The 27,252-nt window shown below is 47.0% G+C and overlaps 1 protein-coding gene across 1 annotated transcript; it reads left to right on the plus strand.

Annotated features, from left to right (window-relative positions):
- The first annotated feature begins 1,547 nt into the window (after positions 1–1,547).
- Positions 1,548–25,465, plus strand: DENND6B (DENN domain containing 6B). The gene is made up of 20 exons (XM_072856386.1): positions 1,548–1,723; positions 8,059–8,097; positions 8,194–8,236; positions 9,604–9,716; positions 11,391–11,471; positions 13,279–13,384; positions 13,935–14,014; positions 14,271–14,333; positions 15,159–15,214; positions 15,827–15,949; positions 16,355–16,450; positions 16,549–16,643; positions 17,213–17,278; positions 17,945–18,009; positions 18,445–18,534; positions 19,489–19,542; positions 19,917–20,026; positions 22,112–22,214; positions 23,092–23,166; positions 23,515–25,465. The coding sequence occupies exons 1-20, from the start codon at positions 1,586–1,588 to the stop codon at positions 23,635–23,637; spliced, it is 1,719 nt and encodes a 572-aa protein (XP_072712487.1). The 5' UTR covers positions 1,548–1,585; the 3' UTR covers positions 23,638–25,465.
- Positions 25,466–27,252: the final 1,787 nt, after the last annotated feature.

The raw sequence follows: 27,252 nt of genomic DNA on the forward strand, positions 1-27,252 counted from the left end.
AGCGGGAGAAAATTTACTGTGAATAAAAAGGGTAATGAAAGTACTTATAACACCTGAGAAGTATCAAACCAATAGCTGAAAGATTGGTTTGAAATATTGAAACACACACCCTTACTCTGAACAGGAATCTATCATAGGCACAAAGTCAGCACAGATCCAAGATCTCTATTTCTCTCTTCTCAGAGGCAATTTCCAAGAGTCATATTGCAGGATAGCAAGCACTGGAATCCTAAAATGAGTTTTAAATTTATCCGTACGTTGGACATATAGCCAAAGGAAAGGACACAAAGTCACCCACAGTGGTGAAAGGCTCTCTCTCTCTATCCACTAGTTATAGTAAGGCAGATTCTCCTCTAAAATCATGTAAATCCGAAACAACTCTATCGGTTTTGACAGAATTACCCACAATTTGTACCTTTGGGTTGTGATGCAGTTTATCAAGGAAGCACACAGAAACGTGCACATCTCTTCCCACAAGATCAGACAACAAAACTTTGTTTTAGCCCAAAGAGAGGCTTTACGGCCAAGCTCACATGGCTCATGCTAGGACTGAGGTTACTGCTCGTGTGAGTGAAAACCAGCTTCTCCATCCCATGGCTCAGCAGAGAAGTTCTCTCGGAGGCATGGGGCCCAGGTGGGACACTCAGTAAGTCAGTATGAGCCTAAGTGGGTGCTGCTGCAAACTCCTTCTTCTCGGGCTTTCTCTTTACAGTGGCCCTAGCACTTATCTGCTCCATGATTGAATCTGGCTGAACAGTAGCCTAGCAATAAGAAAAAAAAAGAAAAAAAAAACGCGAATGGGTTTTAGCCAGCGCCTCAGGAAATCTGCCATGAAACTGCTATTTATCACTGATAATTTAGCAGTTCCTAGATGTCACCGTCCTCCCACCCCAAGCGCTGAATAAATGCGAGAAGAAAGCAGCTCGTGCCGCAGAGTTCACGTGCCTCAGCTCTAACAAAAACGAGCACGTTAAGGTCCCAATTCACCCTTTGCCATTTACTTTGGATAATGTCCACCCTGTGCCAAGCACGGCTCTGCTGGACACCCCTCCGGCCCCCTCGGCGGTCAGCACGCTCGGGCCGCCCTCCCTGCCGCCGGCACCGTTCCCAGCCTGCATGAGCCCACGGGCCGGGCCCAGCCGCGGGCAGGGGGCCTGGGCAGCTGCCCCGGCGGTGCAGGCCGGGGAGGCCCAGGCCGGCCGGGCCCGGCCCAGTCAGGCCCCGGGGCTGCAGCTGCGGCCCGGGGCGAGCAGGGGGCGGAAGGGCGAAGCTCTGAGCAGCAGCAGACCCCGGCGGGGCGCAGGAGCGGGGCAGGGTGAGGTGGGTTTAGCGGCGGCCACGTCCCCCCGTGCTTCGGCCGCCGCCGGGCCCTGCGGGGCAGGGGCCGCCCGCCCGCCCGTCCCCCCGGCCACGGCCGCGCCCGCCATGACACCCAGCCCCGCGCCGCTCTGCGCGGCCGGAGCCGTCTCGATGGTGGGGGCGGCGGGCGCGGGACCTCCGGGCCGCCGGGGGGCGCGGCGCGGCGGGGCGGGGCCGGGGGGCGGCGGGGCCGGGCCGGGCCGGGCCGGGCGGAGCGGGCGCTGCCATGGACGCGCTGTGCCGGGCCGAGCCCCGGCCCCGCCGGCCCGCCGCCGCCTCCCCGCTGCCCTGGGCCCGCTTCTCCGCCTGGCTGGACTGTGTCTGCGTGGTCACCTTCGATCTGGAGCTGGGACAGGCCATGGAGGTGCGGGCAGGGCCGGGGGGCCTGAGGGGTGTGGGGCCGGGGAGCGTGGGGGAGATCTGGGCCCGGGCAGGGCCGGGAGCTGTGGAGAAGCGGGGACAGGCAGGGTGTGGGGGAGAAGGGGCTTTGTGTGGGGCAGCCGACAGGCAGGGGAGGGTGGGGGCAGAGCAGAGGTGAGGGTGTGAGGGCGACAGGGCAGAGCTGGGGTGGATGGAGGTGGGGAGCAGGCAGGGTGGGATGGGGAGGCAGGGGAGAGAGAGCAGGCCAAGGGGGTGGTGGTGGGGAACGGGCAGGGCCGGAGAAGGGCCTGTGTGTGGGAAGACAGGGCAGAATTAGTGCCGGAGCCAGGGAGGGGGGTGAGGCTGTGTGCGGGGGGCTAGGCGGTGTGTGTGCAAGGCAGGAGGGGGCAGGGAGGCTCGGGGGACTGGGCAGGACAGGGCCTGGGGGTGCAGGGCCAAGAGGAGCCAGGGCAGTCCGGATGCCGACGTGTGTGTGTAGGGGCCGGGGAGGCTAGGGAGGGGGTGACCGAGGCGGGCAGCGGGCTGCAGAAGTGCCGAGGAGGGGGAGCAGCCTGTGGAGGGAGGAGGGTGGTGGGAAGAAGGCTGTGGAGGAAAACAGCCCATGGAGGCAGGAAGGCCTCGGGTTAGGGAGCAGGGGTAGGGGTGAATCTTGCTTGGAAATACAGATGTGATGTGTGGGGTCAGCAAGGCACTAAGGAGGGGCTGAGGTGAGTGTCGCAGGACAGGGAAGGAGTTAGGAGCTGGGTGGAAAGTGGGGGAGCGATGGGGAGATAATGGGCACAGTGGAACCGGGGAGCTGAGGCGGCTCTGTCGGCCTGAGGACCCACAGTGTCGAAGGCTTCCCAGGAGGTCTGATAGGCCTGTGGGGGTCATTGGGGGGGCCAGAGAGGATGAACTGGGAGTGAAAGGGATGGAACATTTTTTCCCTATTCCCTGGGAGATTGCGTGGTTTGCCTCTTAAAGAGGATTTGAAGGGAGTTAGATACCTAACCTTGTAACGTCACTGAAGGCAAGAGCTGGTTTGTGTTCTAAGTAAATGCAACATACGGGGACCAGATATGTCTGGATTATGCTGAACCTAAGGCATTATCTCAAATTCCTTGATATTTGTTGTGTAATTGTGGGAAGTACTCCTCACTTTGCCTTTGTTTAAGGAGGTTAACACTGTTTTTCAGAGGATTGAGACTTTCCATTTTTAAAGTCATGCTGAAGCTTCTGAGGGAAAGTGGTAGAGATCCAGTTAGCCTATTGCTGCTCTGTTTGCTTAAATACTTGACTATGTTTCTTTCCATGAAGCCTGAAAATAAATAAAAAAATCTGCTTTAGACCTGAGTTTCCCATGCTCTATGGTCTTTCCTGCAAAACCAGACCTGGTGTACCCTGCAAAGGATATGAATACTGCGATAATAATTAGCATTTACAATTTAATGCTTTATAGGTCTGTTTTAATATGTAGCTACAAAGGTGCTTTCTTACTGGTTTTATTACCTGTCTAGCATTATAAGGAGGGGACTTTGTGATCGCGGTATGCAGTAATGTGGTTTGTTCATCCCTGGAAAGGTATTTTTTCTTCTTTTCCTTCCTTTTCTCCCTTTTCCTCCTTTGCCTGTATAAGTATTGATGGGAAAAATGTTTCTCATGTGGCATAAATGACCAAGAAGACTGGGAACATGTCAGCATGTAGACTGAGTGATGACACAGCCCCACCGTCACTTTTCCTTTGGCTTGTCCGTTGTGGATTTCTGCCTGGGAGCGAAGGGTTTGGGCAGGGAACAGGGGTCTGTGTTGGGTAAGACGCCCAGAAAGGAAGCCAGGCAGAGGAGAAGCTGTGAGATAAAGATCCCATGTTCCATTCTTGATGGGGTTGGGAAAATAAAATAAGCTCAAGCTGTTACTGTCTTACAGGGGAATTCCAAGTAAAATTATTTCAAAATTTTGAAAAAGTGTAAAGATCACTATTGCCAGTAGTCAAATGGTGTCATTACCTTCCTGCTTATTCCCTATTTCCATCTGTTGCCTTGCTTGTTTTAGATTGGGTCCAGATCCTGCGGCTTGTCTCCAAGCAGGCTGATTTCTGCAGCCAAGAAGAGGGAGTTTTATGATTTGGGCTCTGGACTGCAAGTTTCTGGGTTAAAAAAATGCGTCTGTGGCACCCAGCCCTGTGGGACTTCAGTCCTGGCTGAGTTTGCATGGGAAGTTTGCCATAGATGTTACCAGATCAGTGTAGCTGTCTGAGATTAGATCTTGACAGAGCTCGCTGCGGTTTTGTGGATGTACGTATACTCCCCTAAAAAGTGATTTATGCACAGAGGCTGTTCACGCACCCAAGGATTACACAGAGTGACAGGCTACAAATACTTGGAGTAACTTGCGCTACCTTGCATGCTTACAGCAAAGTGAGTCAGAAGGAAGGGAAACCTCCCGTTCTGGAGGTTGCACCATACTTTTGCATCATCTCTGTAAATCAGCGTGTGAAGATGCAGGCGTCCCTAGTCCAACCTTAGGATGTCCCCTGCAGTTCTGCTTTAGGAGCAGGCCTGTCTCAGTCAGGGTTTCTGTGCTGAAACCTTGCCATCCTTTCCTGAAGATTACTTTTTCCCCAGTGTAGGATTCTTTCCAGATAAAACATCTCTTTTCTTCCCTTGCTGCCCAAATCTACGCAGAAGCCACATTGTTGAAGCCTGCTCAGTGTGTGTCGTCTGTCCTTCAGCAACACTGAGTAGAAAGGCAAAATTACCCCTGGAATGGGGTAGGCTCTGTGGATACAACTTTGCAGCCAAGAGCTTGTTTAGGGTCTCCTCAGGTTTCTGCATATTGCGTGATGTGTGTTCGGTGCAGTCGTCTCGCAGTGTAGATATACCATCGGCCTGAAATTCAGCGAGTCCCACTCTGCTGCTATTTAAATATACAGTAGAAAAGGTGTTACAAAGGAAAACATAGGTTAATGCAGAAATTGGGTATAATTACTGTTTCTGACTCATCCATCAATTTACATTTCTTCAAATAGTCAACTACAGACAGCAAAAATACCAGGGAGAGAGAAGACATGTTTCTGAGACGATCCTGTCCGGCTAGCAGTCTGCGTCCTGCAGGAGCAGCCCTCCCCACCAGCTCTTGGCCGTCCGACTTCGCTGGTGCCGCTGTCATAGAAACGCTGAAAATTCATCCCCGTGGTTCTGAAATATCCCTTTTCACAACGGCACTGGCTCCTCCCTCCTCGAGCTTTTCCAAACACAGGCACTTTGTGAAGCTCGGTTACTTCAGAGTCACCAGAAGTCATTTTCTGGGATGTTCTCCGTGTTGCTATGACAGCAGCAGAGTACTTGGCACCCGTGCCGGTATCAACAGCAAAGCTTTAGTGCAAGGATCTGTTTTCAACAACATGTGTCACCTCCACGCTTGTTAAGTCAGTATTAAAGGGAGAGAGAGCTACATCACAAGTTGTGACATAATTTAAGCCCTTTTGGGCTACTTCTGAGATATCCAGGGACTTTTACAAATAAAAAGCTCCTTTTTGTTTACTGTCTTCTTGCTTTTGAAAAGTTTTAGTGATCTTTTCTTACTATTCTTACTATTTTAGATTGGGTTTTTAAGCTGGTAAATATTCAGTGATTTCCCCCCATCTCAAAGGCAGAAGTACATGTCAGACTGTTAAGCTGAAGGGGAAGCAAAGATGCAGAAGATAAGCCCTATTTTTCAAAAACATGATATCTGAATTTTTGGGTCCATCGTGCTTCTATGCTCGGTCAGAAGCATTTGAGCCTGATCTTTTTTCCTCTTCTGTTTTCATCTTCTGTTTTTCCCCCAAAATGCTGAGCACACATCTCCAAGTGAAGCATACGCTTAGCATATCTTAAACTTGGACCCACAAAGCAGCTAGGAGCCATCAGTATCCACTTCTGGTCTGATTTACTTGCAGAAAGACCCCCCAGAAAAGGCAGCAGAAGAATTAGAAGTCTGTCTTGACTCTTGAACTGAAGTTTAGATCATCAGCAAGCACTGCAGAAAGCACGATGCTGTGAGATTCCCGAGCTTCTTGATGAATCGGCGTCAGATGTCCAGGTCTCTGTTCCTGGTCTATCCATTATTATGTGGGAATTAACAAAATAAATGTTTGTATGATCGTTAAATAAGTCATAACCACAAGAATTTATTCAGTCGCCTCATGCAAAAATATAGCAAGTAGAGCAGTGTGTCTCCTCCTGTGGCGTAGTTGTAATGCATCCCTTCATGCTTCAGCATCTAAAAAGCCTTCATTCTCTAGTCATGCCTTAATGTGCTGCCTCATCGCTGTAGCTTGTATGTGATAATTTTGCTCCTGTATTTTTGTAGCTTTTGTCTTTCAGAGAAGCTTTAACCGAAGGCTAATCAGCGTAATTTTTAATTGTTAATTTGGCTCACTCTCTGAAGCTGATTAGATGACCTTGCCAAGGAATCAGTGGGGAATTGTTAGAGCGAAGCGAGCTAGCTCAGTGAACTGCCAGCGCTCTGGCGTGGTGCCACCTCTGCTATTTATAGACTTGTAAGAAGAGTCAAGCACTGAAGAGAGCTCCTGATTTGAGTACCAGATGACTCGCACACTGACCTGAAGCAGAGTTACTGCCCGGGAGCTGCAGAAGTCTGATGAGCAGATCTCCATTTTTCAAGTCATTCAGTGCTAGTTTCTTTCTCATCCGCTTATTTAAAGCCACCTCCAATTTCTGCATTTCCTGATCATTAGGTGCTATAAAGGCGTGTAGATTACTTCTACAGATTTGTAAGTGCTTTGGTTTCCATTCTCTGCCCAGTGACGTGAAACTCATTATTGCTGTAGCTGTGTCATTTCGCACTTCTCAGTGCGATTGTTTCCGTAGTGGATCTTGCTGGTGTATCTTGCCCTCAGCCCTGACCTGAGACGTCTTGCGTTGAGTTCTCTTTTATTGGGTTACAGTAAATGCAGAAAGAGTGTTATCAGCATTTACATAGTTCAGCTGCAAAGCTAGAGTCTTTAACGAGATGCTTTAAAATTCTTGATGATCTCTCTTATCTGAAATGCTCGATGATAAATTGGGTGTAACGCAATTCGGCTGTCACTGGTATGCTGACAAAGCATGAATCTTCAAGCCTGTGCCAGACCCACCTTTTTCTGTACAAAATAAACCTTGGCTTGTCTTTCTAATAACAGATCAAATCAGGGAGGCTAAACCAGAGCTCCAAATCCTCTCAAACTTCTCCTGCTGCCCATTTTCTGTTTTTTGGTCACTGTCAACAGCGTCTTTAGCTGGTCACTCAGGACTGTTAAATAAGCGTTGTCACCCTGGAGGCTAGGATCTATACCCAAGTCTGTGTCTAACACCAGACTTCATATTGTTTAGTGTATGTAGGATATATTGTTTTCTAATCCCTTCGTACAGGTAGAACCTTTGTCCAGACTAGCATTGTCTCACTCTTGATTATGGCTACATCCTTTCCTCTGCCCTCGAGGACAGCAATCTTACCCTGCCCGTATCTTTGCAGAATGCTGCTGCAAAGGTTGTTTCCTCAGCCACAGCTGTTAACACTCCCTGTGCCATCCTCCAGTGGCTCTTCTTTCCGTACCTCATCGCATCTACGCAGAGCTTCATGTTTAAAGCCGTTCTTTGTCCCTACTGTCTGTCTTCTCATGTCATTGCTGTGAAATCTGTTTTTACCTTTCAGCAGCTCATGATGCCAGCCTTCCTCACTCCTTCAGAATATTTGGTGGCTTTAGTGAGTTGTAAGTGACTTTTTAGCAAGATTTAAAAAATCAAAATAAAAAGTGACCCTCCTCCAAACAACAACTACAAATACACAAAGTCCAAAACTTTCTACATAGGACATTATTTTGGGCAATTTTTAAACTTGTATTTAGGTGCAAAATTGAGTATTAACGCTTTCCAGGCTTGGAGCTTGGAGAGTAAGTATACATTAACATAATTTCAAGCAGCATTGGAATAGTCCTTTCCTGCCTGCTTTAGAGAAAACAGATGTTTGCACATCAGGAGTCTGTACAGAGAAGTTACCAACGGGGTGGTGGGGCTGTTTCTTCACCGAGCTATCACCTCCCAAGTTAAAATCCAAGTAAAATACAAGCTATTCGCTCTGTCTCCAGATCTGCTAGAATAAATACAGATTCTGCGACAAGTTCAGTGCAGTGGGCTCCTGACAGTCAGATTTTAAATGGGTAGATGCACCTTCTTGTAGGATATGTTACTTGGGGAGAAATAAGGCACTTACTGTATGGAAGCAATGTTTATAGATCTGTGTGGAAGTCACGGGGGAACAGAGCGATTGCCCTACTGACTCTTGTCTCTTTTGCAGTTGGTGTATCCTTATGACTTTAGACTAACAGAGAAAGAGGTAATAACTAATTTTTTTTCCTTTTTATTCCTGGTTTTAAAGATACTGAGCAGTGGTGATGGAGGTTTTCTTACCGTGTGGTTTTGTTTGTTGCAGAAAACTAGTATCTGCTACTTGTCCTTCCCAGACTCCTACTCAGGTAGGTAGCATCTGTTGGCCTTGCCTGCAGCCTGCAGGATGGTTCGTTGCCATTATGAAAGAAATGGGTTCATGATGGGAAGAGTGAGTCATCGCCTCTAATGCAGCAGAGACTGATGGGCTGTATCTTCTAGAACTGTGACATCAAGGAGCACCCAGCCCTTGGGTCTGAACAAAGAGCCTTCTTGTCATTTTGATTGCTCTCTGGATATAGAACCTGTGATCTAGTGGGCGACAGGACAATTTCTTGATAAGCTTGCACACTCACGCTTCACCCCTGCCCATAAAATATAAAAAAGTGACGAAGGGTAGGTTCCCTGAGGTTTGCAGCTGTCGACTGTCAGCGTTTCTGTGTTTGTGAGTGAAGTGCTCAGTGAAGAGAAATAGATGGGGAGAGGATGCTTTCACAGCAGAACTATCCCCAAAACTTGTATTTAGAAATCGGAAAGGTGGCAATAAGAAATAAGCACGTTAATTCATCCCAGTACCTGTTTCTTTAAGACTGGTTCCTGACTTAGTTTTCTGCAGCTTTGCCCAGTGTAGTTTTAAAATTTTTTAAGGATGTACTTTCACTAGTTTCTCAGAGCTTAGTGAACACTCAGGCTAGATGTCCCTTTAATAAAGTAAATTATTTACTAATAGTAATATCTTCGTAACACACGCACCAGTCTTTACTCTTCTTCGGAGCACAGCATCTGCAAACAGCGGGAAGGCGTATGTCCTCCTACCCCGCTGTAGCGCCTAGGTCTGTTTAGCTGGGGTTTTTGTTCGGTGAGCTTAGTGCATTTAACTCTTTCCTCATAACTGACCTCTTTGTATGTACTCGGCCCTAGTCCTTCTGCCCATCCAATTGATGAAACCTCCTGAGGACTTCATGCTTCTTTTTTTCCTGCTGCACAAAGTATGCTTGGTAGGGGGTGAGCAGTATAGTGTGACGTGGGAGGTGCCCGGCCGTGGTGCTTGTCTAGGTCATTTGCTAGAGCTATTGTGCAGGGGATTGTCGTTAAAATCAGTGTTTGTGTGGTCTTGGATTAAGGCTGTTTGTACATTTTTTCAGTACGGTGGATAAGAAGTGGTGGCTGCAGCTACTCGGGATTGATGATACTGGCCAATGTCTGTAAGCTTCCCAGCAATGGCCTGGCAAGGTTTAGCTTAATGATGCCAGTTGTTGTGTTCAGCTATGTGTTCTTCCTGCCTTGCACTGGGTTTTGGGGTTTCAATATGCTGTTACTCTCCACTTCGTTTTCAGTTTTGGAGTTCTTTGTTAATCAGCATCCCTGTTTATGTCAGCATTTCAGATTTAACCAATTTCCAGCTTTCTCTTTACTGAAACTTCTTCCTGGGCGTTTGTGATCTTCTCTGTCTCAGGTGGCCTGGGGGATACTCAATTTAGCTTCCGCCTTCGTCAGTCTGGGGGACAGAGGACCACTCATTACGAGGACGACGGCGAGTACAATAGAGAAGCACCCCTAACGCTGCAGGTCAGTTGCATTTCAGTGCACTACTTATACCTGCTAAGCAAACAGTAGTGTTATTGGGTTAAAAGCCAAATATGCTTTTGATTTGTTTGTTTTCTATACATAAAATACTCATTTTCTCTGGCCATGGGAATACTCAGAAAAGGAGGAAGCTTTCAGCACAGGGACTTACTTCCACGTTAATACTCACAGAGGGCCGTGATGAGAATCCCAGCTACTCTGAGAGGTGGAAATGAATCAGGGGGACCCCAGATTAGAGCAATGGTCATGTCTGGCTACAGCGAAAAGATAAATGGTGGCTCACAGGTGACATCCAGCAGAGTGCACGGCTACCTGTGCACACTTCCACGAGGCAAGACAAGAATATCCTTGTCCGTGGTAAATGAGATGTTTACCTCTTTTGTTGAGGAATGACAGTTCTTGTCATTTGTTGCAGGATCTATGTGTATAAAAACAGCCGGAATAATTGGCATGCCACAGATCCACACTTCAGTGGGCTGGTTTAACCATACCCAAGCACTAATATCGGGAGTGTCTGTTAGTTGTGGGTTTTCTGTCAGTGAGCTGTCTGTCCATTTCATGCAGAGAAGGGATGTGCTGAGCACTGTTGCTTCTTTTAATTGAGCAGATGGCCATCAGATCAACTTGTCCTCTTCTGCTTTCTCCTTTGAGATGATGCTTCCTGTGCATGTGCCTTTTTAACACTTCTGCAGTCTTTCTGTGATACGCTTTTGTGATATGCAATCCAGAAATGGATTGCTGGTCTGAGAGGGAGTAGGAGGATTTCTTTTCCTAAATTCTGGTCTAGAGATTTTTCAGCTTGCATACATCTTTACTGCTTTGTAGCAATTGGACACTGCCTCACAGATTCACCCAGCTTTAAAGAAGTAAGGGAAGTAAAACTGCCAAAGTACTGGATTCTGTTGTGGAAAAACAATATTTGGGAAGAGAAAGGTGCCTTAAACTGCGGGGCCTGTGGGGCTTCAAAAATGATATTAAGGATGGTCATTGTGTTTGACACTGATAACTATTCTTCCTCCTTGATGTCTGTGGGAACTTAGAAGGCATAGCGTGTTTGAAATGATCGCTGGGGATTTGTACTAAATCTGTTAGTTTTCATGGATGCTGTGAAGGAATTGTCATTCAGCTTTGTGCTTCATCCTGAGCAACGTTTGACTGGTACTGCCTTAAATGCCTGACTAAAGAGGAATGCAACGGGTGTGGTAGGGGACATTTCCTCCTCTCAGAAGATGATGTATTCCTTCCTGAACAATAGATTATCTTCTAGCTGGCAAAGAAAACTGACAGTCAGAGCACATCAGTGGCAGCATGGGGTGCCAGGATGAGCTCAGTGGGTTGGCTCAGCTGGTGGTATTAGTGGAAACCTCAATTAACCCTTTAGATGATGGCCCTGAAGGTGCTGCAGAAAGGGGCTAGTGAAAGGTGCCACCTGGAGGCTGTAATTTTTTGTGAATTTAGTTGTTTGTATCTCCTCTCTATCTTCCCATTTGGTAAACTCTCGCAGATAGCTAAGCATGGATAACTTTGGTGAATAGGAGGGAGCGCTGTAATTGTATCATAGCAGGAGGAGGTATGTTGTTTGGTCAGCGGCTGGAGGGAGGTTGGCGATAGCAGTAATCCGTTTCTCAATAACAGCATTGTTGGTCTCTCTTGCAGCGGGAGTCTGCTCATTACTTTGGTTATGTATACTTCAGGCAAGTCAAGGACAGCTCGATGAAGAGAGGTTATTTTCAGAAGGTGAGTACTGAAACCAGATAGCTTGCTACTCTCAGCTGGTACGTAGCTGTAAAAAGGCACCTATCCATAGCTGTAAAATAGCACCACTTCCTACGTGACACCCACAGTGTTTCTGCAGGAAACAGCAAAGGTCACGGAGAACAGGAATATGTGGAAGGTGTAATTCCAAACAAACCTGGATGCCGTTGCCATGGTGCGTTAATCACATGAGCAGTGACCTGCAGTCTGAATCATGAGATCCTGAAGTACTCAAACATTTGCTTCAGTATGTACTCCAGTGTCACAGATAGTGAGAGGATATACTCCGTTATTGCAGTCTGTGCTAGTTATACCTTAACCCTGCTCTTATTGTTGCTTTAATCTTTCTTCTTCCTAGTAGCCATCTGGGAATGGATTTCCTGCTGGGCTGATTGCTTCTAACTAGCAGCAGTGACACTGCTGGTGCCTCACCAACCTTGTCTCTTATCATAAATCCCTTTGACACAGGCACTGGAAAAAATAATATAAACGGCATGTTTATTTCAGCATAAATATGCGAAGTGCTTTGTATTATTCAGACAGATAGTTATGGTCACTGCCTCAAAGAGAGTGCACTTTCAGACTTCTAGAGAAGGAAAATATTTTACTTTGACCCTAAGATCCATTTTTCTCCATGGATCCATGGAATTACTCTTTCAGTAGTGTTTGTTCACATCAAAAGATAAAAGGCCATCCTCTCAAACAAATTAACTTTGAACACCTGCTCTTCAAAGAGCAGTGCTTCATAGCAGGTCAGTCTGGTAACGTGCTGGAAGGTGGGGACACCATTCTGTCCCAGCAGGTACTTGGCCTGCTGTGCTTTCTCTCCTCCACCTCTAGGCAGTGACGTGGAGTTTCTTTCAAAGAGACATGCTAATACAGAAAGGAGTTTCTTCATCTCCGCTGAAGTGGTGGATTGATCACTCAGAAAGTTGGAGGAGTAGAGAAACTGGACAACATGGGGACCTGCTGAACAGATATTTATACCAGGCTAATGTGCTTGCTCTTTGGTAGACTTACAAAAGTAGTGGGCACATTGAATTCCTCAGTGAAGTATATTGTCATGCTTGGATGGGTTTTTTAATTTCAAATGGCAAAGTTTTGGGTTGGAAAGGAGGTGTTTAAATGACTTTTGCAGAAATTTTCACTAGATCCTAATTAATGTATTCATTAATGATTAGAGGAAGAGAAAAATCAGCATAGTAATGAAAACCCCTGGTGGGACTGAGTTGGAAAAGTTGTAAAGAACAGTGATACATTTCATAAAGAAGCATTAGAAAGAAGCCAAAACAACAACAAAAAAAGGCATTGCTGGAAACAAATCAGCCTTATTTCAAGTTACTTTGTTTCTTCTTCCCCATAATTCCTTTATTTTGTTTATCTACCTAATTTCAGTTTCAAGGGTCTGCTCCTTTGCACTTCTCCATCTGAAATGGTAGCTTTGAACCTATTGGCAATTTGCTTTTGTTTTTCTTCCAGATGGTCTTTTGCTAGGTCACAAACTCAGCCCTCTTAGTTGTGGTGGCTCCCTGGTAGAAGCTGCCAGCTGTGCTTATTCATTAAACAAAAAAATCCTTCCCTATGTGGATACCCAGGATCTTCCAAAGCCTGAGGGTTCAACAACTAGGTAGCTAGCAAGAATTCCACCGGCAAAAGTGCTGCTTTTGCGCTCTTGCATGTTTTGATGTTGGCTTTTAAGTGCAGCCCTCTTGTAAGCAGTATAAGTATACGCAGTGCTAGAAATGATCATGTCGGGGGGTCTCTGACTCTTAAATGTACCTTTTTTCAGTCTTTGGTGCTGGTGTCACGCCTTCCGTATGTGAACTTGTTCCAGTCATTGCTGCAGCTGATTGCTCCGGAATACTTTGACAAGCTGGAGCCATGCCTGGAGGCAGGTGAGCAGTCAGATCTAGGAGGGAGGGTTTGCATAGTGAAATCTTTCAGAGGTTTTATTAGGAGGTTCCTGAAAGACAGCTGAAATGTTCCAAATTAGTTCATTCTGGAACAAATTCCAACAGGAAAAACTTTCATCCAAGTGGTTGGCTTGAAAAAATTATAAACAGCTGTAAAGAATGCATTAATGGGAAACGTCTGACAACCTTAATAGATGGTGCTGTCAGTTTTGCATACGGTGTATTCCCAGAGAGAGGAAAAAAATGCTAATGCTACATCTCTGTCTAGGTCTTTACTGCACTATTCAACTTAATCATGATTTATCAACAGTATAGTGCTGCTGGGCCTGCACTAGAAGCAGTGGTGCAGACATAAGTCTGGTGTCTGACCTAAACTTGCATAATTATTTGATATAGTGTTTGTTTGCAACTAGCCAGGGGGACACGTGAACTAGGAGTGAGCGATAACTGACTTGGCAGAACTCATAGGACCAGCTGAATTAGCTGTATTGACCTTCAGATTAAACTTTTTTCTTTACCTGTGTCCCTGCAGTGTGCAATGAGATTGATCAGTGGCCGTCGCCTGTGCCAGGACAGACTCTGAACCTTCCAGTGATGGGAGTTGTCATTCAGGTACTTGTTGCTGGTGATCTGTACTCAGCAGCAGACTGAGGCAAACTGGGAAGTGGAACATGTATCCCCTTTTCTTCTGGATGTTAGAATCGCTGTTTACTCTGGATTCTTTCCCTTTATTCCTAACCTCTGTACGATTAGAATTGATAATTGCGGAAGCTTTCTCACGTGGATGGTTGTTAGGGAAGAAAGTGTGTGTGCATGCTAACTGATTCCGTCTCCCTGGATAATCTGTCTGTTCTCATTTGTAATCTAGGTGAGAATCCCATCAAGGGTGGATAAGCCAGGATCAAGCCCAGTGAAGCAGTTCAATCAAGAGGTGAGATGAAGTGTGGCATGACACAAGCCAGTGATGAGCAGAATCTAGACTACTAAGGAAGGAGGGTGGAGAAGAACTGGAACTCTTTCAGCTTTACCCTATTTGAAACAATCTTGGCCTGGGATTAACGTAGTTTAAGCTACCCATCTCGTTCAAACTGCACGCTCTCATGCCTGTGTCTTTCAAAACAGGCCTCTCTGCACAGAATTTGTGTGCTTCAAGTTATGTATGTGCGTTGTTCTCACCGTTTTTGTTCATCTTGCGTTTTCTGGGAATTCATGCATAGGCAGGTCTCCACGAGACCCTGCCTTAGTCTTCTGTGTTGTTTTGCAGCATTTGCTGTCTGAGCATCTTTACTGCTTTTATTCAGCTTTGATTTTGATTCTTGTTAATTTGATTTTTTCCCCCCCCTTTTTCTCTCCTTTGAATAATATTGTTGTATTTCACAACTTTTGGTACCCATATTACCAACCCTTATTGTCTCTATCTGTATCTTAAGCTCTGCCTTGCACCAGAGGAAACTCTAGAAAATAAAGGAGCAGACACAGGAAGTCTTTCACATCTTGAAAAGAAGGGATTCTTGGCTATCTTCTAGCAAAGGAAATCCATTTGGACCTTGAACGCTCAATCCAGATCTGTTCCTGGCTTGTATCTCTAAGCGTTAACCTTGTTCTCTTCTTTTTACGCTTATTGTAGAGGGAGCTACTTTGTGATTGATGTGGTCAGTGTAGATGGCATGTCAGTCAGGATGCTTCCATTTACTAACAGTTTGGGGTTTGTTTGATTTTTTTTTTTTTTTTTTTTTTCCCCCCCTTCCTCATTTAGAATCTGTTACCAGCCCCACTGGTACTCCCCAGTATTCATGAACTGGATCTCTTCAGGTGAGAGCCACCATCCCTGCAACCCTCTCCTTTCCATCTGCTTTTCCTGCTCATAATATCCTATAAATCATAGGTATAATGAAGATACCAAACGAGGAATCAAAAATTACTGCTTTGCAGAGTGTCATTTAGCATACTGGGCTTGCAGAGCTTGTGCAGTGTTTAAACCTGTGTGCGCTGCCCTTAACACAACCCCCTGTATCCTGGTTAGAGGAGGGTTTCTTTTCTTGACCTCAGCTGGTGATCAGCTTAAGCTCTGAAGCATACACGTTATGTGTCTGAACTAAACTTTTCAGCATTATAGGTGCTATTCTGATAGACGTACATCTGCCCTAATCCACATGCGTTTTACTTTGCTTAGATGAAAAGACTTACTGAGAGCAATATGATCAGGTCCCTTTACGTTGCTGAAAGCATTTCCTTTAAACATGTATAAAATGGTTGAGCAACAGCATGTGTAAAGACACATGGCAGTCTGTTGTGGGATACTAAAAATCATTCCTAGATTTCAAATTCCCAGATAGAAGCACATCTGGATAGGCTTATATGCAGTAACTGTGTCTGGCCTTTTCTGAACTGCATTTCTAACCTCATTCTTCCCTTCACTGACAGGTGTTTCCAGCCAGTGCTAATTCACATCCAGATGTTGTGGGAGCTGATGTTACTAGGAGAGCCAGTTGTTGTAATGGCACCATCCCCTACCGTTTCTTCGGAAATGGTTCTGGCACTTACCAGGTAACGCCTTCAAATTCTGAGATACAGGTAACGATAATAGTAAATTCTGGCGGTTTTTCTCTTTCAGATCCACTCTTCTGCTGAGTCAGTTCTTTTAGATTTAGTTTGCCTATGAAAGCATGTAAGACAAATAGCATAGCAAGAGAGTCTTGCTCATATTCCACCAGTGACAGAGAAGAGTAAAAGTGAATCTCCCGTGTTGGGAGACTTGATGGTTCATAGCCCCGAGGAACTTTGTCTCCCCAGCTTTGGACTCTGCTTTAGGAAAAAAAAAAAAAAGCCTGGAACTCCTCCAAAGTGTTACCTCTGGCAGGACAAAACACTGCTCTAGGACATAAACCTGATGTAAACACACATTCCTCCTCTGTGAAGTTTATATGGCAACTATGCTCTCTATTGTTACAGCTGCCTTGCTCCTCTGAGGTACTGTTGTGACTACCGCCCCTATTTTACTATCCACGACAGTGAATTTAAAGAGTATACCACCAGGACACAAGCTCCGTAAGTAGCCAGTAGACCCTTGCTACCCACTTGCCACTGTCTGTGTGAAGGAAACCCTGAGGTTAAGGTTGTTCTGCTTTTTTTCCCCCCCTTTCTAGGCCAAACATTGTTGTGGGAGTCACAAACCCTTTCTTTATCAAAACTCTCCAGCACTGGCCACACATTCTTCGGATTGGGGAGCTCAGAATGTCAGGTAAGGGTGGAACCAAAATCCTGTTGTGCTGGTAGACCTTGTCAGAGGCTAGTGGTGAGCTGACAGTTGCAGTGCTAGCCGTCATTTTACCCATCTTCATTCCTGAGAGAGCGGGAAACCAAAGGGAAGTCTAGACTCAGATTCAGTTGATGTGCAGGATGAGCGCAAACGATGGTGAAGACAAATCGTTGAGAGGATAACTTGCTGTGGTTTTCTTCAGAAGCATTAAGAAAGGGAAAAGCCCTTCCTGGGCAGGAAAGGAAAAATTGCATAGAGAAGAACAGAGAGGTGGAGAGAGAGACTCTGATTATTATCTATGAAGCCAAGAAAAGCTCTAGGTTGCGGGGTGGGGGGTTTTGCAATGCCTCCTTAACACGTTCCTGTTCCAAAATTTGAGTGGGAAAGTTAGCAGATGAGAAGGGTTATGTGAGGGTGGAGTTAAGGGAGGATGTGACTTAGGATATACAAGTGTAGGACTGGATGTTCTCGAGTGCAAAGTCTCGCGTGTGCTGCTGTGGCTGTGAGAGCAGATTCAGAGCCCGAACTAGTCATTTGATGTCTTTCCACAGGAGACTTGCCCAAGCAGGTTAAGGTGAAGAAACTAGCTAAACTAAAAACTCTAGACACAAAACCAGGTAAGTCCTCTTGTCAGACATCATTTAATTTTATTTACCCTTCCACATGGGGGATTTTGCAGGCTTTGCAGGCATGTGAACATTGCATACGTTATTCTTTGTATCTCAGCAAATGAACATTTTGGTGTTATCATCTTCCCATACTCGATGTGGCACTCGGTTCTCTGTAGTGGCATCCCCCATCTAATACAGAAAAACTGTACATCTTTGTTCTGAGACTGAAAAAGCCAACGGAACAAATCGTTTCAGTGTCGGGAGAACTTCTGATTTTCTTGATTTTATTTTATATATCATATCTGCTTTTTAGATGCGATGGAAGTCAAAGGATCTTGCTTACCTAGATACAGCTATCTGTCGCTTAACTAACTGTTCAGCTCAGGCCTAGCCATAACTGACTCCAGTAAGTTATCTCACCATAAGCTTAGCATAAGAAGGTCCTTGAGATAGTTCAGTGTCCTTTAATCCTGCTGCGAGTACTGGCTGCATTAGCAATTTTGTAATTTTTGTAATTATTCTTTTATAATTTTAGTGCTAGGAATTTCAGTTCTGTTATCCGTGCACTACATAATAACAGATAATCTAGAGCCTCCTCTAGATACGTGGGCAAAGTTTTGTTTTTAACTTCTGCTTTTTTCTGGGTTTGTTGTTTTTTTTTTTTCAATCTAGGAATCTATACTTCTTATAAAACATTTCTTCACAAAGACAAAACCCTGATAAAAAGATTACTAAAGGTAAGCAGTTTCCACTCTATCCTACATCCTGTATGTCATTATGGGAAAACCGTGCTAACAGCTTGGTTTAAACAGACAAAACTCTCCAAAAGGAAGAGACTTTTTACAGCGTGTAATGATTTAGTCAAGTATACTTGGACATGTTTATCATGCCAGTTTTAAAATTTTTCACTTAAAATTATGGATTAAATGCTGGCACTAATGATAACCTAAGTGAGAACAATCGTTATCAAAAAAAAAGAGTCTGAAAAAACAGATTCTGTGTAGTGAAATGTGAGTGATATGTTTAACTAGAGAGTGGAATATGTATTTTGGGCGGTACAGTTTCCCAGGCTACTCTGGACGGGTTGCTTATAGCTGCGGTGTTTGCAAATTCTCCGTCTGTCTGCATAAGAGAGAACAGCACCTTGGTGAATGCGCTGCTTGTGCTTGCAGGGGATTCAGCGGAAACGCCCGTCTGAAGTCCAAAGTGCCCTTTTGAGGCGGCACCTCCTGGAGCTCACCCAGAGTTTCATTATTCCCCTGGTGAGTTGAGCAGAGACTTGTCAGAGTGGTGTAAAGGTGAGGGGAGGTGAAGAGGAGACGCTGGGGTGACAAGTTTGCACTTGTCCTCTTTTATTCACCCGTAGCTGAGCATCTGTAATAGATTCAGGATGTGGCACTCTATAGACATGTTTTACTCCATGGAAAGGAACTAAATGTCTCTTGAATGCAAATTTCAGTAATTAGCATAAAAGTCTGCAGGTTGGATATTCAGCACGCTGGGTGTAAAGGCAGAACACTGTTTCCTGCAATGTAGGAATAGGTGTTCCATGTTATTTGATTCTAATGCCAACTCTTGGCTCGTTTCAACAGGTAGTCAAAGCAGGTACATAGGGAAGGGACGGGAGCCCAAAACATTCCTCTTCCCCTCTAACACTGGAGCCACACCCATTGCCAGTGCGAAACCCTCCCTTCTGCCTTTGGGAAGCTTTGGTGCAGAGCTGAAGAGGCCTGTTCACGTGGTGATCGCCACCCCTAGGCAGATTTTAGCGAATGCTTTCTTTCAAGGCCTTCCCTGTCTAGTTCCCCTAGAAAGCTATTGGTGCTTTTTTGGTGACCGTCCACTTGGCCAAGTTTGGCTCCTCCACTTTCTTTTCTACATCGTCTTAGGAGGTAGTACATGGGAGAACAGATTGAATCTCCTTCTCAGATTCTAGTCCCTCCTGCCAACTTCTTCCCACCTGACCTTTTCTCACATGGTGTGCTTAGGATTCTTGCAGCATAGTTTTGTGACCTAGCCCCTGGTGGGAAACAAGCTGGAACACTTAGGCTCATGTAAAATGCAACTATGAAGGAAAAACCAGAGACAGTAGGAAGCTGTTGATTGTGCCTGTGATGCATTGGAGAAGACCGTCACACTCAGTGACCACGCAAGAGGCTCCTCGATTGTTGTACCTTTTTTTTTAAATTTCTTTTTTTTTTTAAATTTCTTCTTAGGAGCATTACATTGCAAGTCTGATGCCTCTGCAGAGGGCCATTACTCCGTGGAAGGTACGTTCAATTTTCCAATCACTTCTGCTTTCCTTTGACTGCGGGGATTGGGAAGAGTTATGCTGTATGCTGATCACATACTCTGATACTCTGTGTGAATTTCCCTCGTTGAAAGAAGAGGGTTATTACTCCCTTAAAAAAAAAAAAAAAAAGTTGAAACAAACATTGGGACAGATGCTTCCTGTTTTGCAGTAAGCTCAGCTATTGTGAATCTAATTTGAATTTTACTAGCAAGGCTGGTTAAGACGTTCATGCATTTTTTGTTCTCATAGTTATTGAGTCTGCCTTGTGCAGCCTCTTCCATTGTAAATATAGACCTAATTTTCCCCCGATTTCTTTTGGGTGCCATGTAAGACGGTCTTTCTGTTGTGCAGAATCCTCCACAGATTCGTCCTTTCCGACAGGAAGATTTCATGAAGACCCTTGAGCATGCTGGTCCCCAACTTACCTGTGTACTTAAGGGTGACTGGTTAGGCCTCTACAGGTAAGAGTTCGGTAATTACTTGCTTTATCCCCTTAACAGCTGGTGCAGGTTATCATGAACATCAAATCCTGGTGGAATTGGGAGCAAAAAGGGAATTCCAGGACAGAGACTGGTCCCCTGAACAACTCATGCCTGTGAAGAGTTGATTAACTAATAAGGGTCAGGAAGAGCAAATGCAGGGCAGAATCAATCCTGTGTTTTACACAATCTCTTAAATGAGCTGATACAGTCGGGTTTAGAAGCTGTCAACCCTTGACCTTCAGGAACTTAAACGAAGTCCTCACTGCTGGAGAAGAAGGGGACTCATCTCTGACATCAGCTACGTCATTTATTGTCCTCCAGGGCATCTTTCTTTTTGACCTGTCTGGTCCTGGGCAGATGGAGCATAAAGACGTGTAGGTCTTCATCCAGTAGGGGTTTTATGTGTTTGTACAGCATTCAGGACAATGGCCATTTCATTTTTACTGCATGATGGCAATGCTGTTAGAACATAGAAGGACGTAGTTTCTTCAGGGTAGAATTTAAGAGACCATGCAGGAGAGTTTGTCCATAGCTTTCGTAAAGGTTAATTAGTTATAAATGGGATGGAGAAGACAATATGAGTAGGAAAAATCCAGAAATCGGATACCCAATGGGAAGGAAAATGGGGGATGTATGGATATGGAGAAGGGAAAAAATTCCAGAAAGTGAGCAGAGACAATAATCCTGGATTAGTATGTTTTGTTGCTGTGATGAAGTTTGTACCATTTTGTGCTTTAATGTATTTAGCAGAAAACAAGCAGTTCCACTCCTTACGGTGTGGGTGTGGTAGACAGATTTAATTTTGGATATCTAATATTTTGAGAAATAGTAACAGACAACAAGCTGTTTCAATAAACTGATTGAGGCTTGCAGGCAACTGATGTACATGCAGAAGTTTACACATTCCAGGGTTCTTAACTGTGTGAGATTTTGTGCATATACTGTTTCTTGTGTTCCTAAGGCAAATGCTTGATTAAAAAATAAGTCTGTCTGTACCACAGTGGCATCCCGAGATGTTGGCTGGGTTTAGGACTCCACTGTGCTGGGGAGAGCGCACGAGAGCAAGGCTCCTTGAAGTTGCAACAAGAAACTGTACAAACATCAGCTGAGTTCTGCTGGTGAAGTGCTCTCTGCAGGAAGCCTGAGGAAGTAGCTTGAAGAGACACTAAGTGGGCCACTCTTAATAGAGGAAAATGCTGAAATACAGCATCTGAGATACCCCGACTGTTCGTGAAAGAGTTGCAAAGAATGTGCTGCTAAAGTGGCTGTTACTCAGCTCTATATGGCATCTTAAACTTTCTCATCTTTTTCTTTCTCTGCTGCCACAACCCTTGTCTTTCAGTTAGTCACTTTTCAATCCCATTTTGAATTTGATCTAAAGTTCTATAACACTCTGAGATAAAAACAGGTATTGTGCTGCCCCCTGTTCATTTTCCTGCGTAGCTCAGGAAAAACGGAGGTTTATTGCTGTACTGCACTGGAGAGGTGTAAATTGCACATCCTTTGTCATAGCCTAGATGAGACCCTGTTTGTGTGGGAGAGATGTAAATCACCAATTATATGGGGCTTAGGTCCATGCTAGCAAATGGTTGAAAGCTTTAAATATCAGGAAAGGAGAGGAATTAAGCAAGATACTGCAGAGGAACGTGAATTTCTTCCCATGTTGAACCATCCCAGCTATCATAACTCCAAAGGAAAAGTGGGCCAAAATAAGGCTACAGAAGGGCAAAGGGCACCGCTTCCTGCATTGGTGAGGCTTGAGCTGATGCAAAGGAAGGTGTGAGGCTGGCAGGACTGCCCCTCTCGTTGGTGACAATCTGCTAAAGCTGCTCAGCTGTATCGTGTTAATGCCCGACAGAAGAGAAGCCTCTGGAGTGGACAAGATATGAAAAGAGCGTATTAGCTGATAATCGGGTACCATCCCTAACGACACTGTGAATCAGAATGTCTTTTCCTCTCATATCTGTGTCTGCTGCAGTAGGAGGGGGAATCTGTGCAATGGAGCCAGCGTGCTTCTCTGGATCCCCCTCTGTCCCCTTCTCAATGTCACCTCTCTTTCTGCAGGCGTTTCTTCAAGTCTCCCAACTTTGATGGCTGGTACCGTCAGAGGCACAAGGAAATGACCCAGAAGCTGGAGGCCCTTCACTTGGAGGCAATCTGTGAAGCGGTATGTTCCAGCTGCAGGTATTAAAACCAACACCAGACTTCTCAGGCCTGAAACCTGGGAGCTGAGGGCACTGCTACCTTGGACGCTTATGGACGCATCGCAATTCTGCACCGATGGATGGGGGACAGTGCTGTGTGCCCTTGGGAGTCACAGTTCTGCCTCACGTCTGTCAGAGCACAGGAATAGCAGCACGTGTGGGGGACAAGAACACGAGCAGCTCAGCTCCCCTACTTTGTTAGCCAGTGCAGGTCCTGCTCTGGCTGCTTCTATCAACTATTTTTCATTCATCAGGCCCTTCCCAAGCCAACAGAGTGCCAGACTGGAAGCGTCATCTGTTGCTGGCTTCCTTAATGCCTAATGAAAATAGGTAGGATTTTTCGTAGTGACTGCTGGTACAATTTCTTAAACTGAGCAGCTGCTGGGGTAGTCCCAGGAGCTCTGGCATCCTACCCAGGTGCGTCTTCAGCTGCAGCGCTTGCTTCACTGTTCAGCAGTGCAGGTCCTTGAGCATGGTGTGGGGAATGCCAAAGCTGTCGTCTTTTTTTAACGGGCCTGACTCTGGCAAATAGATTTAAATTCTGAGCACAGCACAAGATTCATGGTGCTGACTGGAGGAGGGGAGCCCTCCACTGCCTGCGTATTGCTGCATCTTTCCTTGATTCTTCTCTTGCAGGCAAGAGCTTGATGCTGTCACGGTCAGAAAAGTGGGGAGAGCTCTGTCTTGCTCATTTAGGCTTAAGTGCTGCGAGCAGAGTTGTGAAAGAGGATGAGAAACCTCCTCCTCGCTTTTATTTCAGGCTTTGCTTAGGGGTATCTCTTTGAGAAGAGCTTCTGTAAAGAAGAAATGTCCCTGAAGAAAGCTGTTCTTTCTCTTTAGAACATTGTGGCCTGGATGAAGGACAAGTCTGAGGTGGAGATTGTAGACCTGGTGCTAAAACTTCGTGAGAAGCTGGTAAGATTTCCTCCCTTCTTCCTGCACTCATTCCTTTCTGTCTGTATTTCTGTGGCAGGGGGAGACCAGGGGCACGGCTCACACTTGTTGCTGAGAAAACTTGTTCTCGCTCCCTGATTTGGAGAACTGGCAAATGGGACAGTCATGAAACTTTAGTGTTCGTGTAGAAAAGGATTCAAAGTTCTGACTCTTTTCATCTCCCTGAGGCTCAGGTGACAGCTTCCTGTCTGTTGTCTCGTACCCTGAAATAAAGAGACAACGAAGTTTGCTCAGTCAATGGCGAAGCGGAAAGAGGAACTTTGAAGCTATTATAAATGTCCTCTGTTTCTCTCCTCTCTCTCCCCGTAGGTAAGAGCCAGGTGCCAGCACCTCCCCGTGAAGGAGGAAACTCTGCAGCGGGTCGGCCTGTATATTGAGACCATCATTGGCTCCTTGCCGGAGGATCTCCAGACTGTGCTGCACCACCACTGAGCACGGTGAAGGGACTCTGCTGGAGAAGGAAGGGCCCTCCCACCCTGCTCCGAGCGGCTGGCAGCTGCAGTTGCATTTGGAAAGGGAACTCCTTCCCTGATCCAGCCAGCATGACCTGACCTGGACCTTGCTCACAACTGTGTATGGTCTTGAGCATGTGAGCACGCGGGCCAGAACTGTAGCAGAAATGGGGAACTGTGTGCGCTATTCCCCGTCTCGTCCTGCTTTGAGGAGCTGGATTAGGGGACTGTAAACGAGAAACTGTTCCCTGTGTGGCTGTTAGTAGGTCAGAAAGTGACAGCCAGGCTTCCGGCAGCATGTGATAGGCTGTGCAAAACACGTGTTGCCCATATATACACATCCATCTTTGTCTAGTGCTTGGGCTCTCAAAACTTCAACGCCATCATCCTGCCTGGAAGAAGCAGGACCAGCCCTGCAGGGGGGGAGTTGTTTTCGGGACAGCTCCAGATGATCATGAGAGAGATGCTAGTCCCCCACATACAAATGATGTGAAAAAATTGTCCCTGCCCATTCAGTAGCCTGGCTCGTGCCGGCAAGAGCTTCAGCTGTGATGGGAATGGGAGGATGAATTGCTGGACGTGGAATGCTGTTGTTTTTTCTCCCAAGGCAGAGACAGAGAAGAAGGGGCTGGTGCATCTGCAAGGACCAGACCTCTCCAGAGATCACGGCTGGGTGCTGTGTGAATGGGAGCAGCTACTGCAGCTCCACAGAGAGGAGCTGGCCTCCAAATGTAATCTATTCTGCTTGAAAAATCAGGTTTGTGTGCTCTCATAATGTACAAGACAGCTGGAGCTCTGCCTTGGGCAATGAGGTATCTAATGTGGTCAGCCCACTTGCCGATAAAACATGTTGGAGAATCTGATTTTTACAGCCTGTGGCAGCCTTGCCAAGTGGGAGCTCACAGAGGGGCCCTTGCCTGGGTGCACGGGCCCCGCTGTGAGAGGTGCGTGCTCGCCCTGTGCTGAGGTCAGTGGGGAGCAACCTCTCCAGCTCTCTCCACAGCTTGTTCTTACCGCAGCCCAGCTTCCAGCTCGGTCATTCTGCTCCCACTCACCTCTTGGGAAAGAGAGAGATGTGTGTGCTTCTGGGCTGAATGTTGGAAAGACTGGAGGCTCTGCTACGGCTTTGGAGGCAGTTGCCCTCTGCCTGAGAGAGCAGTCTTTCTGCCCGCTGCCTTGGAAATGGATTTACTGTAACCCCAGGGTTGATTGCTGCTACTGTAATTGCATTTCACCGTCTGCCTGTCTGGCCAGGGTCTGAACGTTTGCCTTAAGAACGGATTTTAGGATGGGTCTGGCAGCCTGATGCGCTCCTGTTCTGTAAGAAGCCCCGGAGCGTACCTTTGCACGTGGCAGGAGAGTTCGGCATTCTGGCCGAGACCTGCGCAAAGCTGTCGGCAGTGCCCAGTGCTCATGGGGTGGAAGTTGGGCTGTTTCACTAGCAGTCTCTGCCTGTTGCTGCACTGTCTCGGAGCTGGGGAGATGTCAGAGAGTCTCAGAGGTGGCTGAACCCTTCCTGCATTTTCCCCTCCAGAGCCAGGCACGGACGGTGCAGGAACAGCGGGAGGCTGCTCGGTTTCCCACCGCCTCCAGCCTGGAAACGGCCAAGTGAGGAGACACGGCCATACCTCCCCGTAGCAACGAATTCTGTACGATACTCCGTCGTGGCAGCCCTGCCTGTACAGTGTATATTCTGTATATAGAGTTTGTGTGTGTGTCCGTGCAATAGCTCTGCAGTGACTGTGGTGGACCGAAGCACTAATGTATAGTAGAAAATATTAGTTTAAAAAAAAAAACATTAAGCCAAGTTGTCTCCTGTTTTGGGTCTGTCTCTGGAGATTTATTTGTTTAGGAATGGGGTTTCTCTGCAGAGGTGCTGTTGAGTTGGCCGCTCATGGCCCTCAGCACCGTGTCTTCTCAGTCTCCGTGAGACGTCTGTCCGGGGCTCTTGGTCAGCACGGAGGCTCCCGTCCCCTCCGGCAGACTTCTCCATAGGGTTCGCTAAGCCCAGCCCTGCCAAGGGCGACTCGCACCCGCCTGCTGCGGCGCGGCGCTCTGCCCTACCCACGGCACGTCCCACGCAAACGCTGCGTGGGGCGGAGGGTCCTGCGGCCGGAAGCCTTGGGACCGGCTGCCCGCCTCAGCTGCTGGGGCAGACGAATCCCCTTGCCACAGACCTCCCAGTTCAGGTTCACTTCAGGCTGCTGTCTTTTCCCCCTCTTTGTACCCAGTTGAGTCCTTTTGGCTCTTGTGCGCTGGTTGCTGCCGTTGTCTACGCTGTTTTCTTCCCCCCCAGCTCTGTCACCGCTCCTTCCAGGAGGGGTTTGCCCTTGGCTGGTTTTGGTACTCCAGACACCGGCACTCCTGGATCCAGCTCTTCACCTCTTTCTATTTGGTTATTGATGTTTGGCTTTTCGTCATCCCGGCCGACTGCTCTTCCTTTTAATGCCCTCCGTAGGTGCTGGTTTGTCTCCTTCCCTTTCACGGGGTTGGAATCGTTGTGGCCCTGCCGCTGCATGCCCTGATGGTGCCCAACCTGCGGCATTGGCTGTGGGCCTGCCCCACACTTCTCCAACAGTATTTTCACAGAAACGTGGCACTACTGAAGAGATGGGGAGAGTCACCCTTGTTTTCATAGTCTTGTAGTTTGTCTGTCTTCTGCTCCCCCAACCTCCTTACTCTTTTCCAGCCCTTCCTTTCCTCTGGGAATCTCCTGGAGTGGGATCCGAGGTCGACCCAACTTGTCCTCCCCATCGCTGTGCACCTCCTCCCCTGCTCCCCCGCCCATTCGCTCCCATTTTGACTTGCAGAGCCTTTGCCACCCCTGCAGCCCTAGCAGTGGGTTTGTTCCTGTTTCTCCTAGCAAGCCTCAACCCAATTATTTTCTCTCCTAACAACCACGTGGGAGAGGGTCATGCCACAAACACTTCTGGCGCTCACCTGGTGCCCGCAGGAGGAAGCCCTGGGTGCTCGCTGCCTCACAGCCTTATGACTCGTGTCACGCCAAAGCAAACAGCGGGTTGTACTGCCTGGCCGTGATTCATCCCTCACGTCCTACACGGGTGCGCTGTCCCGCCCTGACACCGAACGAATCGTTTGTCTTCCTTGCTGCGTCTTCTTCTGTACCAATACAGGTTGTTCGGCCCCGGGGGCCAGAGGGTGCGCCCCGAGCTGGGTCGGTGCGTGAGCACGCGCCCTTATCTTGTGCAGCGCTCAGCAGCCGCTGGCTCATCTTCCCGTCGTCTTGTAGCTGTTCCTCAACAGCCCAAACATCCTCCTCCAGGTGTTGTTCCTCGTGACTGTGTATTTTCAGCTGTGCATTCCTCCCAAGGAGGTCAGACCCTATTCCCTGCAAATCTACCCATTATTAGCCTTTTCACGTTCCTACCTAGGCTTCTACGCACCAGCCATTTTTCTCTCTACCCCCCTTGTCCTCTAACAGGCTTTTCTGCTCTGCCCTGCTCGTAAGTCCTGGTTCACGTGCCTCTGTTAAGAGCCTGGGACCTCGTCCCTGTCCTCCCCCAGCAACATCTGCATTGTGCTGCTGGTAATAACCAGCTCTTAAATGACTCTGAGTCCTCACCCTGCTCCTCAC

Source organism: Ciconia boyciana, chromosome 1 (assembly GCF_034638445.1).
Source record: "Ciconia boyciana chromosome 1, ASM3463844v1, whole genome shotgun sequence".
Lineage (NCBI taxonomy): Eukaryota > Metazoa > Chordata > Aves > Ciconiiformes > Ciconiidae > Ciconia > Ciconia boyciana.